Source organism: Carcharhinus amblyrhynchos, chromosome 11 (genome assembly GCF_965287045.1).
Source record: "Carcharhinus amblyrhynchos chromosome 11, sCarAmb.v2.hapA, whole genome shotgun sequence".
Taxonomy (NCBI): Eukaryota; Metazoa; Chordata; class Chondrichthyes; order Carcharhiniformes; family Carcharhinidae; genus Carcharhinus; species Carcharhinus amblyrhynchos.
The window spans coordinates 83,731,556-83,744,806 of NC_137334.1; the positions used below are offsets into that span (position 1 = coordinate 83,731,556).

At 44.5% G+C, this 13,251-nt stretch overlaps 1 protein-coding gene across 1 annotated transcript in view; it reads left to right on the plus strand.

The window, feature by feature from the left end:
* LOC145350299 (contactin-associated protein-like 5) overlaps nucleotides 1-13,251 on the plus strand; it is a 644,548-nt gene that overhangs the window by 466,663 nt on the left and 164,634 nt on the right. The window contains exon 19 of the mRNA XM_080199493.1: nucleotides 8,345-8,569. Within this exon, the coding sequence (XP_080055619.1) occupies nucleotides 8,345-8,569 (225 nt within the window). The remainder of the gene's footprint in view (nucleotides 1-8,344; nucleotides 8,570-13,251) is intronic.

Below are 13,251 nucleotides of genomic sequence, written 5' to 3' on the forward strand. Positions count from 1 at the left end.
ATAAAAGGTAGGTCCATTCAAAAGTCTGATGGTGCAAGGGAAGAAACTGTTCTTGAGTCGGTTGGTACGTGATCTCAGACTTTGTATATTTTGCTCAGTGAAACAGAGTATATCTATGTACGTCTGATATAGGTTGAAGGTGTTTCCCTTAAAAGGGAATATTGTGTGCAGTTTTGGTCTCCTTATCTGAGGAAGGATGTTCTGACCATAGAGGGAGTGCAGCAAAGGTTTACCAGGATGATTCCTGGGATGGCAAGACAGATGTAAGAGGAAAGATTGAATCAGTTAGGATTATATTCGTTGGAGCTCAGAAGGATGAGAGTGAATCTCATATAAACCTGTAAAATTCTCACAGGGCTAGACAGGGTGGAGGCAGGAAGGACTTTCCCGATGGTGGGCATGTCCAAAACCAGGAGTCATAGTCTAAGGATTGGGGTAAAGCTGCTTAGAACTGAGATGAGGAGGAATCTCTTCAAGCAGAAGCTGGTGAGCTGACTTGTTACCACAGAAAGCAGTTGTGTTTTCAAGAAGGAGTTATATATAGCTTTTGGGGCTGAAGGGATCAAAGGATATGGGGGTAAGTGGGGAAGCCATGATCAGACTGAATGGTAGAGCAAGCTCAAAGGCTCAAATAGACTCCTCTTGCTCCTACTTTTCTATTTCTATCTATTTTTCCATTTATCGCTAAATGGACTAGGACTGACAAATCAAATAAATAGGGCAAATTTTAATTCAGATAGGGTTTTCAGCAGGGGATTGCTCCAGTGAGTTGACTTTCTGCTAGGCAGATGCAGTAATTGCGCAGTGAGCATCTGCTGGAAGGGGTTGAAGCACTATCTACCTTGAACAGACAAAAAGAGGGAGCAACGCCACTGCCAGCAGATGAAGATGGAATGGCCTTTAGCTACCTGTTGGTTCCACTTTGCGGGGCTGTGGAACCAGTTCAGTGAAAGGTGGGAAGGACGGCATACATACGGGCAGCGCTGGATGAGTGAGCAAATAATTCTATTTTTCTATGCACTTCTATAGTCAATGGAGTTTAGAAGGATGGGGGGAGGGGATCTAATTGATACTTACAGAATACTGAGAGGCCAAGATAGAGTGAATCTGGAGAGATGTTTCCGCCAGTGGGAGAGATCAGAATTTGGGGGCACAACCTCAGAGTGAAGGGATGCTCCTTTAAAACTGAGCTGAGGAGACATTTCTTCAGCCCAGAAGGTGGTGAACCTGTGGAACTCTTTACTGCAGGAGGCTACAGAGCCAGGTCATTGAGTGTCGTTAAGACAGAGATAGATGGGATCCTGATCAATAAGGTGATCAAGGGTTACGGGGAGAAGGCAGGAGAACGGGAATGAGAATCATATCAGCCATGATTGAGTGGCAGAGCAGACTCAATGGGCCAACTGGCCTAATTCTGCTCCTATAACTTATGGTCTTATGATGAAGAGTTATTTGGAATGAAAGGAGAAATAAGAGTAGTAACCTGAAACAGCAAGAAAAGAATGCTAAAACAGTTCAGAAAAAAATAAAGGATTTAGCAACACGGAGAAAGAAAAGTTAAAATCAACTGGTTGTAAACAGGGGAAAGAATGAGTTGGAGGAATATGGAAGTATGAGGCTGGATTTTTTGCAGCAGGCGCCAAGCACATATCCTTCAGGCCAGCTGCTCTATATTCAGCAGTCCCACTGGGGGTTGGCTTTGAGTGAGGGACCCCCACCCAGACACCCACAAGCAAACACAAAAGGGCTGACTTAATGTCTTCCATGCATGACAAGCTCCCTGAATGCTGTTGGGTTCATCCCAGTGGTGGTGGGATGAAGTCCTTAAGTGGACATTAATTGTTTGCTTAAGGCCTCCATTGGTGGCCGGATTGGAAGGCCATCCACCAGCCTACTTGCTGTGGACATACTCTAGGCGGAGGCTGGGAAGGAGGCAACAGGGTCCCCACCTGTCATCCTATCGGCTGAGTGTATACCTGCCCAACGAACAAACGGGCTATGGGAAGAGGGTACAAGATTCTTTCCTTCAATCCAGGTAGGGAGAAAAAGAAACGGAATTCCTAAAATGTGTGTAGGGCTTCTTGCTGAAGTAGCAAGATTGCAAAGCCTTCAAGAGAAGGGGTCTTGTTTGATCTACATACAAGAATCAAAATAGATTTGGTTGATCAGGAGCAACAATCACAATCTGCTCCAAAAGTATATCTTATTATGGCCAGAATTCTCCCATCCCACCCGCCACTGGAATTCTCGTGGGTGGAGGGTTGGACCATTTAAAGATCCATTGGCGTCAGACGGGAATCTCCAGTTTTCAGGTGGGCGTGACCATAGAATCCTGCCCTTTATCTCCTGATCAGAAAACTGGTGTGGAATCTTGTCACAACACTGGGGTCTTGCCTGCTGCCTGGACAGCTAGTGAGAGACCCACGTTGCCTCTTTTTGGGAAGGCCCATTGAACCACTAGCCAATCAAGCAGTGGCGAGACCCACAGCAGGACTTCCTCCAGGATCAAGATTCCAGAGCCGGAATTCTTGCCTGCTGAGAGAGATCGGCCAATCAGAGGGTGACAGATCCTATGCTCTGCAGCGCCAACGTAGAGACTGTGGCCGCTTCTGGAAGGACAGGGATCTCAGAGCGACCGGTGCCACAGGCAAGTGATGTTGGCTGGAATTAGGCAGCAATGGCTGAATGGTGATTGCCAACTAGATTTTAAATTATAGGATTGCCTTTAGCTAGCAACTTCTGCAGATGCAAACACTTATTTAAATTGTCCAACCTTATGGTTTTGTACATCTTCGCATGTGATAATCTGACTATGTTCCAGTTCTGGCTCCTATACCATAGAATCATGGAATCATAGAATCCCAACAGTGCAGAAGGAGACCATTCAGCCCATCGAGCCTGACAGAATTAGAAAATGTATCCCATTGAGAGAGAGGTGCTAAAGGCAGCATTACATCGTACAAGATGAAAAGTGCAAAAATAAAAGTAAAATACTGCGGATGCTGGAATCTGAAACAAAAATAGAGAATGTTGGAAAGTCTCAGCAGGTCTGATAGCATCTGTGGAGAGTGAATAGAGCTAACAACTCGAATCTGGATGACCCTTTGTCAGAGTTCAACAAAGCTCTAATGAAAGGTCACCCAGACTCAAATCGTTCGCTCTATCCTCTCTTGTAAAACACAAATATATTTATAGAGATAGTGGTTTTATTCAAGAAGTGACATCGTTCCAGCAGGAATCGCTGTTCTGAATTTGAATAATAAAATCAACCTGGTTTGATATTGAATTCTCATCAAAACCTAACTGCCCAATATTTACATTCACAGTGCATCCTCTGCTTTCCATCAGTGACAAAGCTCATGTCACATTTACGGTTAGTTGAATGTTACATCATATGAACAAATGCTGCAACAATCATCAATTAACAATTGAATGAATATTTATTGTGGCTGGAGTGATAGTGCTTCTGGCTAATGATGGGACATGGCTTTCCAATATTTTCTTTGCAAAAACTTCATTTGAACTTCCAAGGTATAAAAAAAAGAGTGCATTTCTATTACATGTATCTTTTATCATTAATTACAATTTTACACACATTGGAAAGGAAGGCGAAATGCCTAAAGGTTGCTGTAGGCAATTTTCTTCACAAAACCTCCCTGCATTCATCAGGTCCCCATCCATTTTAACAGTAAAGGCCACATCTGAAGAAATACTTTTAAAATTTCTTATCTTACGGGGGAAATTGGATGCATGTTCTCTAAAGTGATGTGCGCTGTAATTTATTTAAATTGCTTTGCAGCCTATCATCCTTCACCATAAATTAAAGATATATATATAACATGTTGTAAACTTGCAGGCATGGAATTGTTGCAGTCAAGATTCCCACAGTCCCCACACAATCTAGTAAAACGTAACTGTCCGCATGAAGTATTCAGCCGGACAAGTGTTGCCTCTAACTTATAGTTAACAAAAATCTTCTGGTCGAACAATGATGCAAGATTAAAACTTACAAGATAAATAATGCTGTATAATGTATAATGGCTGTGTAGCTGCAGGTGTAAACATGTTGTTGTGTACGTGAGTCTTCACAAAGTAACTTGATATAATTTGTGGCTGCCAGTGCGTTTCTCTAAAGTTAACCCAGCAAAGCAATATACCCTATTACCATTTCTGGTATAAAGCCTAGTTATGCTGTATAAGATAAGTGTAATGAACACAATGCATTTGTATGAATTCATTTTGCTATATTAATGGAAGTGTTAATAGAGATAATAGAGGTGCGGCATGGTGGCACAGTGGTTAGCACTGCTGCCTCACAGTGCCAGGAACCCAGGTTCAATTCTGGCCCCAGGTCACTGTCTGTGTGGAGTTTGCGCATTCTCCCCGTGTCTGTGTGGGTTTCCTCCAGGTGCTCCAGTTTCCTCCCATAGCCCAAAGATGTGCGGGTTAGGTTGATTGACCATGCTAGTGTCAGGGGATCTGGCAGGGTAAATGTGTGGGCTTACAGAAAAAGGGCCTGTGGTCGGTACAGACTGGATGGGCTAAATGGCCTCCTTCTGTGCTATAGATATTCTATGATTCAATGAAAATTGGAGAAAAAGTAATTTGTGCAAATGTCAAATATTCTCCCATACTGCTATAAAGCAAGAAGACTTTGAGGCCACTTCTTTAAATTCATTCCTGGGATATGGGCGTCGCTGGCTGGCCAGCATTTTTTGCCTACCCCTTTGGCGCAGCACGGTGGCACAGTGGTTAGCACTGCTGCCTCTCAGCAATAAGGACCTGGTTTCAATTCCTGGCTTGAGTCACTGTCTGTGCTGATTCTGTATGTTTTCCCTGTGTCTGCTTGGGCTTTTTCCAGGCGCTCCTGTTTCCTCCCACAGCCTGAAACACATGTTGATTAGGTGCATTGGCCATGCTAGATAGTCCCTCAGTGTACCCAAACAGGCGCTGGAGTGTGACATAAGAACATAAGAACATAAGAAATAGGAGCAGGAGTAGGCCATCCAGCCCTTCGAGCCTGCCCCGCCATTCAATAAGATCATGGCTGATCTGTCGTGGCTCAGTTCCACTTTCCCGCCCTCTCCCCATAACCCTTAATCCCCTCTCCTATCAAAAACCCATCAACCCGCGTCTTAAAAATATTTAGCGAGGCAGCCTCCACCACTTCAACGGGCAGAGAATTCCAGAGATTCACCACCCTTTGAGTGAAGAAGTTCCTCCTCAACTCCGTTCTAAACCGCCCCCCTTTTATCTTGAGGCTGTGCCCCCTAGTCCTATTGTCTTTTTTGAGCAGGAAGAGTCTTTCCGCCTCTATCCTATCCATCCCATTCATCATCTTATACGTCTCAATGAGATCTCCTCTCATTCTTCTAAACTCTAACGAGTACAAGCCCAGTTTATTCAGCCTCTCCTCATAGCTCAACCCCCTCAACTCCGGTATCAGCCTAGTAAACCTCCTCTGCACTCCCTCCAAGGCCAAAATATCTTTGCGCAGGTGCGGCGCCCAAAAATGCACACAGTACTCCAGCTGCGGCCTCACCAATGCCCTATACAGCTGCAGCAAGACCTCCCTACTTTTATATTCAATCCCCCTCGCTATGAAGGCCAGCATCCCATTCGCCTTCCTGACCACCTGCTGCACCTGCAAGCTGGGTTTTTGCGACTCATGTACAAGGACCCCGAGGTCCCTCTGCACCGTCGCCTGCTGCAGTTTTTCGCCCCGTAAGTAATAGTCCTTCCTACCATTCTTCCTACCAAAGTGGACCACCTCACACTTGCCAACATTAAATTCCATTTGCCATTTCCTGGCCCATTCGCCCAGCCTATCTAGATCCTTCTGCAGACTCTCCACACCCTCCGCACAATTTGCCTTTCCCCCAATCTTGGTGTCATCAGCAAATTTCGACACTCTACACTCGGTTCCCTCCTCCAGATCATCTATATAAATGGTAAAAAGCTGAGGCCCCAGCACCGACCCCTGGGGCACTCCACTAGTCACCATCCGCCAATCCGAATAGCACCCGTTGACCCCCACTCTCTGCCTCCTATTTGACAACCAATCCTCTATCCACGCTAACACCCTACCCCCAACTCCATGTCCCTCGACCTTCTGCAATAACCTCTTGTGAGGCACTTTGTCAAACGCCTTCTGAAAATCTAGAAAGACCACATCCACCGGCTCTCCTCTGTCCACCGCCCTAGACACATCCTCATAGAACTCCAGTAAATTTGTCAGACACGACTTCCCTTTAATGAAACCGTGCTGCGTCTGCTCTATCAAGCAATTCCCTTCAAGATGCCTCGCAATTTCCTCCTTAATGACAGATTCTAACATTTTACCTACCACAGACGTTAAACTAACTGGCCTATAATTCCCCGCCTTTTGCCTGGCACCCTTCTTAAACAACGGCGTAACATTAGCCGTTTTCCAATCATCCGGCACTTCCCCGGAATCCAGCGACGTTTGGAAAATAACCACCAAGGCATCCACTATCACCTCCGCCATTTCTTTCAGAACCCTCGGATGCATTCCATCCGGTCCTGGGGACTTGTCCACAATCAGCCCCTCCAGTCTGTCGAGCACCGCCTTTCTAGTAACAGTAATGTCATTAAGACCCTCCAGTCCTACCACCTTTCCATCGCTAACACCCGGCAAATTATTCACGTCCTCCTCCGTGAAGACAGAAACAAAAAGTTATTCAATACCTTAGCCATATCCCCATCCCCTTCCACTAGGTCCCCTTTCTCATCCTCTAAAGGACCAACATTCACCCTAGCCAGCCTCTTCCTTTTTATATATTTATAAAAACTCTTGCTATCCTTTTTTATATTAAGCGCTAGCCCAGCTTCATAGTTTATCCTACCCTTCCTTATCAACTTCTTTGTCAATCTTTGTTGACATTTAAACCTCTCCCAATCCTCTTCTCGCCCACTACTCTTAGCTACTCTAAATTCCTCCGCTTTTAGTTTAACACTTTCCTTCACCTCCTTCGTTATCCACGGCTTATTACCTCTCCTCCTACTATCCTTTTTGACCATTGGAATAAATTTCCGTTGAGCACCAAGAAAGATCTCCTTAAAGATCCTCCACTGCTCCTCAACAGACCCTCCCTCCAACGCGCTCTCCCAGTCTACATTCGCCAATTCTTCTCTCATCCTACCGTATTCCCCTCTATTCAAACAAAGGACGCGTGTCCGGGAACCCACTTTCTCCTCCTCCATCTGCACCAGAAACTCCACCATACAATGATCACTCTCCCCAAGAGGATCCTTTACCACAAGGTCCCTAATTCTACCCGCTTCATTACATAGCACCAGATCCAAGATAGCTCGCTCCCTCGTCGGCTCCAACACACACTGTTCGAGGAAACTATCCCGGCAGCATTCCAAGAACTCTTCCTCGAGCCCCCCACGTCCAACATGGGTCGACCAATCAATATGCAGATTGAAATCCCCCATAACTACGGCCGTCCCATTCCTGCACGCCGCACTTATTTGCGTGTTAACAGCCCGCCCCATCTCCAGATCATTATTCGGGGGCCTATAGACGACACCCACCAGCGTCTTCCTCCCTTTGCTGTTCCTCATCTCCACCCACAACGATTCCACCCTCTGCTCCTTGGCTCCAATATCATCCCTTGCTACCACCATGATGCTATCCTTAATCAGCAGAGCTACGCGCCCCCCTTTTCCCTCCTGCCTATCCTTCCTAAACACTTGGCGACTAGGGGATTTTCACAGTAACTTCATTGCTGTGTTAATGTAAGTCTACTTGTGACACTAATAAAAAATAAAATAACATAGTTGCCCTTGAGAAAGTGGCCATGGTGAACTGCCTTCTTGAAATTCTGCAATATATAAGTGAGTGGCATGCTAGGCCATTCCAGAGGGCGGTTGAGAGTCAACCATATTGCTATGTCTCTGGAGTCACATGTAAGCCAGATTGGGTAAGGACAACAGATTATCTTCCCTAAAGGACATTAGTGCCTTGATGGGATTTTCCTGGCAATCAACAATGGTTTCATGGTCATCAGTATGTACTTAACACCAGCTACTTTTATTGAATTCAAACTCCACCATCTGCCCTGGCAGGATTTGAACCCAGTTCCTCAGAATGTTAGCTGAGTTTCTAGATCAGTAGTTTAGTGATAATACCACTAGACCATTGCCTCCCTTGTGGTACTGTGATACCGTTTCTGATCTAATTATCACACACACCATATTTGTGGAAAAGCAGTTTGTTTATTTCTCCTGTCCCTGCATCTGACATGTTGGCAAGCAGTATGGGATTAAAGTATAATACGTTTGACCTGAATTTTTGTGTTCTTGTTCTGGTTTTTAGAGATCTCTGCCCTATTTGAGTCTGGGACATCAGTGATATACACATTGGAGGAATCTTCCATCATTGTCAGGAACCTAAGTGACCCTACATCGACTGTGTCCTCAGATGTTACTCTCTTAAAGGAGAATATTGCGTTCCGTTTTCGGACTATACATACACCCTGTATGCTTCTCTACATCAGTTCTCTTAATGGGGAATATGTGGCTGTGACGCTGTCGAAAAATGGTAAGACTGATACATTTATAATGAATAATTAGAACTAACATACTAATCTAGTTCAAAAATTTATCCCCCTATTTGTTGCTGAAAATGAGTTGATACATAAAGTTAGCCTATAATCTATTTTTTATGAGACAAAGAGATAAAATTGCTATTCTAGATGGCCTTACTTATCCCCCACCCCATCCCCCCAGCATATTTTTCAATGGTGGCAATGGCTCAACACTGGCCACCAGTGGGATCTTTAATTCCAATATCTACAGTGTTTACATGGCGTGCCCATTCTTCCACCAAGTTATGCATTGTGGAGGGCAGGGAGGTGGTGGGGATGGGGGCCGGGGGGGGGTGAGGGGGAAGGTCATCCTCGGCGGGACTAGAAAATTCAGCCCTCGTTGTGCCACAAATTTTCATACTGAGCCAACCAGATCAGAAGGCTCTTACACTGAAACCAGATGAGGAGATGACGGTGTTGGACTGGGGTAAGCACTGTAAGAAGTCTCACCACACCAGGTTATAGTCCAACAGGTTTATTTGGTAGCACAAGCTTTTGGAGCGCTGACTCTTCAGATGATGAAGGACTTTAACCTGATGTTGAGAGACTTCTTACTATAGAAACTTGAAGCAGGATTAGGCCATTGGCTCTTCGTGACCACTCTGCCATTCATTACAATCATGGTTGATCATCACATTCAATATCCTGACTCCCCCCCCCCCCCCCCCCCCCCACTCTTCGCATATCCCTTCATCACTTCAGCCCCAAGAGCCATATCTAATTTCTTCTTGATGTCTTCTTAATTTCTTCTTCTCCAACCTCTATCCTATTCTCAACAAGGCTGCTGTTGGAATGCTAATGGAAGAATGGTGACCTCAAGCAAGTGGACATTCTAGGACGAGAGGTCATAGTCTGAGGACGGAAGGTAGCAAATTTAAAACAGAGTTGAAGAGAAACTGTTTCTCCCAAAGGGTTGTGAATCTATGGAATTCACTACCCAAAAGTGAGGTGGTTGCTGGGACAGTGAGTACATTTAAGGAGGAGCTAGGCAGATTTTTAATTGATAATGGTTGGAAGGGTTATGGGGAGAAGGCAGAAAAATGGGAATGAGGAGCATATCAGCCATGATCGAATGATGGAGCAGACTCAACGGGCCAAATGGCCTAATTCTGCTCCTATATCTTATGAAGTCATGAACTTAATGACAATGAAATCAGCTTCTAGTTATCGAGCTTATTCGTTACGCAGGGGCAAGAGAAGATAAGATTAGGTTTATCTCTGACTATTACCATGGTCAATTTCACTGGGATTATTCTCAGTGTCCCTTGCCTCCAGCACCAATATCATCGGACCTTGTCAGAAGGTATGTATGTATTGCCCGCTGTCATTCAGACACTGAGGGCTTATCTTCTCAGATTCACGTGAGCCGAAAATCCCAGCTGCCACCCAGTGGACTTGCTCCAATCTGTTGTGAAGGAGCTAATCCATTTTATTTATGTTGGGCTTTGATCAGGAATCCAGGGCAATATCAGTCAGCTCCCACCTCGAGGTCAGTATAAATTATTATCCAGTGAATGCCCCAATGCTGATGTGTGTTAAAGTGGGAAAGTGAGGATATCCCCCAAGTCATTGTCCCCATTTGTGGCTTGCTGGACCATTTCAGAGCAGCTGAGAGTGGTTCTTCAGTCACATGTAGGCCAGACCGGGTAAGGACGGCAGATTTCTTTTCCTAAAGGACATTGTTGACCAGATGAGTTATTTCCACCAATCAACAATGGTTTCATGTTCATCAGTAGATTCTTAATTCAAATTCCAACATATGCCCTGGCAGGATTCGAACCCGGGTTCCCAGAACATTAAATAGGTCTCATCGTCTAGGCTTAGCACAGGCAAAATGGGCAATTTACTAAAGTGTTGGAGGTGGCTGAAAACAGTCATCAAAATGTTCTGCTGATACGTGATGATACATGCTAGAAACAGCCATCTTGTTTTAGTGTCCTTCGGTAAAACATGTATTCATATACCTCTCTGTGTAAGTAAAGGTTTGTAGAATAAGCATACAAAATCTAAGCAAGATAAATGTGAGTTTGTGTTTTCCTCAAAGCACCAGGAAACAAGTTCAGTTCCAACCTCGGGCAATTGTCTGTGTGGAGTTTGCACGTTCTCCCTGTGTCTGCGTGGGTTTCATCCAGTTGCTCCGGTTTCCTCCCACATTACACAGATGTGCAGATTAGGTTGATTGGCCATGCTAAATTGCTCCTTAGTGTCAGGGGGATTAGCTGGGTAAATATGTGGGGTTACGGGATTAGGGCTTGGGTGGGATTGTTGTCAGTGCATGTTCAATGGGCTGAATGGCCTCTTTGTGCACTGCAGGGATTCTATGATTGTTTGCAGTTAATTTCGACAAGTGATCAGTGAATAAATGGATGGAAAATCCCATGGGACGGCAGTGCTGGAGTTTCACAACATTGAAGATGAATTCTGCTGTTTATCAAAAAGGCAATAACATTTCTACTCATTTTCACACACAAGTTTTCCCAGCTTTTCATATCTCCCTTTTAATGAGTTTCGGCAAATATTGATAGGTTTTCCCTGTATTTTAGATAGGTTTGCCCTCTATGTAGTTCAGATATTGATTTTTTTTTACTTTTAAGACTTGATTTTAATTTGTGAAAGTTTTCATTTATTTAACATATTAAAGGTTAGCTTTCATATTTTCCATAGTATACATACAGCACAGAAGGAGGCCATTTGGCCTATCAAGTCTGTACAGAGTCTCCGAAACAGCATCTTATCTATTCTCGTAACCCCACACATTTACCCCGCTAATCCCCATAACCTACGCAACTTGGAAAGCAAAGGGGTAACTTGGCATGGCCAATCCACTTAACCAGCATGTCTTTCAGACTATGAGAGGAAACCAGAGCACCCGGAGGAAACCCATGCAGACATGGGCAGAACATCCAAACTCCACACAGACAGTCACCCGAGGCTTGAATTGAACTGGGGTCCTCGGTGTTGTGAGGCAGCAGCGTTAACTACAGTTCCACTGTGCCTCTTTGGCTTGTATTGTGCTTCCATCAATAAGATTTTTTTTCCAACCAGCTGATGTTCCTCCCGAAGACTCCAGAGAATGCTGTCTCTGTAAACATTTTGATCCATTGCTGAGTACTTCAACCCTTGTAATTCAGTCTTCTGAATGTGCCGTCAGTGTACTCTCTGACCTGTTTTGGATCTCCTATGTTTCGAGTCCTGATGGAAGTGTTTTCAAGGCTTCATACAGAGCTTGTTATGTAACATGATTAAATATGGCCAAAAGTTTGGCCTCAATTGTTTGAGACAGTGAAGATATTCTTCTCTTGATAACTTCATTCCCAGCCTTCTATCATTTCATTACAACTCTCCAACTGTTACTGATCAAAGTGTTTGTCCTTCTTTCTCCACATGGGTACTTTTTCAAGACCCAGCCCCCTGCAGTAATTTGACAACTAGATTTCTAAACCTTACTTTGATTGGCAGTAAGACTTGAATGCTTGACACCTAAGTATCAATATCAGTGGCATAAAGTGTAAATTTATTCATACATTCAATTCTTCTTGGACCACATAAAGACACACCTCAACGCCCTGGGGAGATACCATCAAAACTGTCTGAGACAGATTCTCCGCATCAGCTGGGAAGACGAGCATATTAACATTAGTGTTCTTGAACAAGTCAAGAGCTCCAGCATCGGGGCCACAATCAAGCAAAACCAACTCTGCTGCACCAGTCACGTGCTTAGGACGCAAGAGCCCCACCTGCCAAAGGTAACTTCCTTTTCTCAGCTCATGAAAGGTTCGCAGACAAGAAGTGGACAAAGAAAGTAATTCCAAGACACACTGAAAGCTTACCTCAAGAAATGCAACATAGACGCCAATGTCTGGGAGTCCGTTGTTCAGAGGATACCGACAAGGTTGATTGCTGATTGAAAGGACACAACTTTTTGATGGCGCCCAGCGGCAAGAGGAGGCCCTGAAAAGGAGCTTGAGAAAGGAATACTGAACAACCCCCCCCCACTCCGGAAAAACCTGCCACGTGTGGGTTCAGAGGTACAGCTTGAGAATCAGGCTCATCAGCCACGCAAGGACCCTCAGAACCCATGACAAGTAACACAGAGTTTCTGACTGGACAATCAAACTCGTTAGTCACTGAGCACCAAAGAGGAAAAAGAAATTTATTCATAATAATAGCAACAACTTGCATTTAAATAGCAACTTTAATGTAGTAAGATTATCCCAAGGTGCTTTGCAGGCATTGAACATGATCTGAATGAGACCTGACCCAAGAATTACTATTGTGCTCTTGTTTTTATTTTGCTAGACTATTAATCCAGAAATTCAGCTAATGTTCTGGAGATCTGAGTTCAAATCCCACCACGGCAGATGGTAGAATTTGAATTCAATTAAAAAAAATGGAATTATGAATCTTCTGATGACCATGAAACCATTGCCAATTGTCAGAAAAATCCATCTGGTCATTAATATCCTTTAGAGAAGAAAATTTGCCACCCTTACTTGGTCTGACCTACATGTGATTCTAGATCCACAGCAATGTGGTTGACTCTCAACTGCCCTCCAAGGCAATTAGCGGTGGGTGTTAAATGCTGGCCAGCCAGGGATGCCCACATCCCACCAAAGAATAAAAGAAGTGGCAGAAA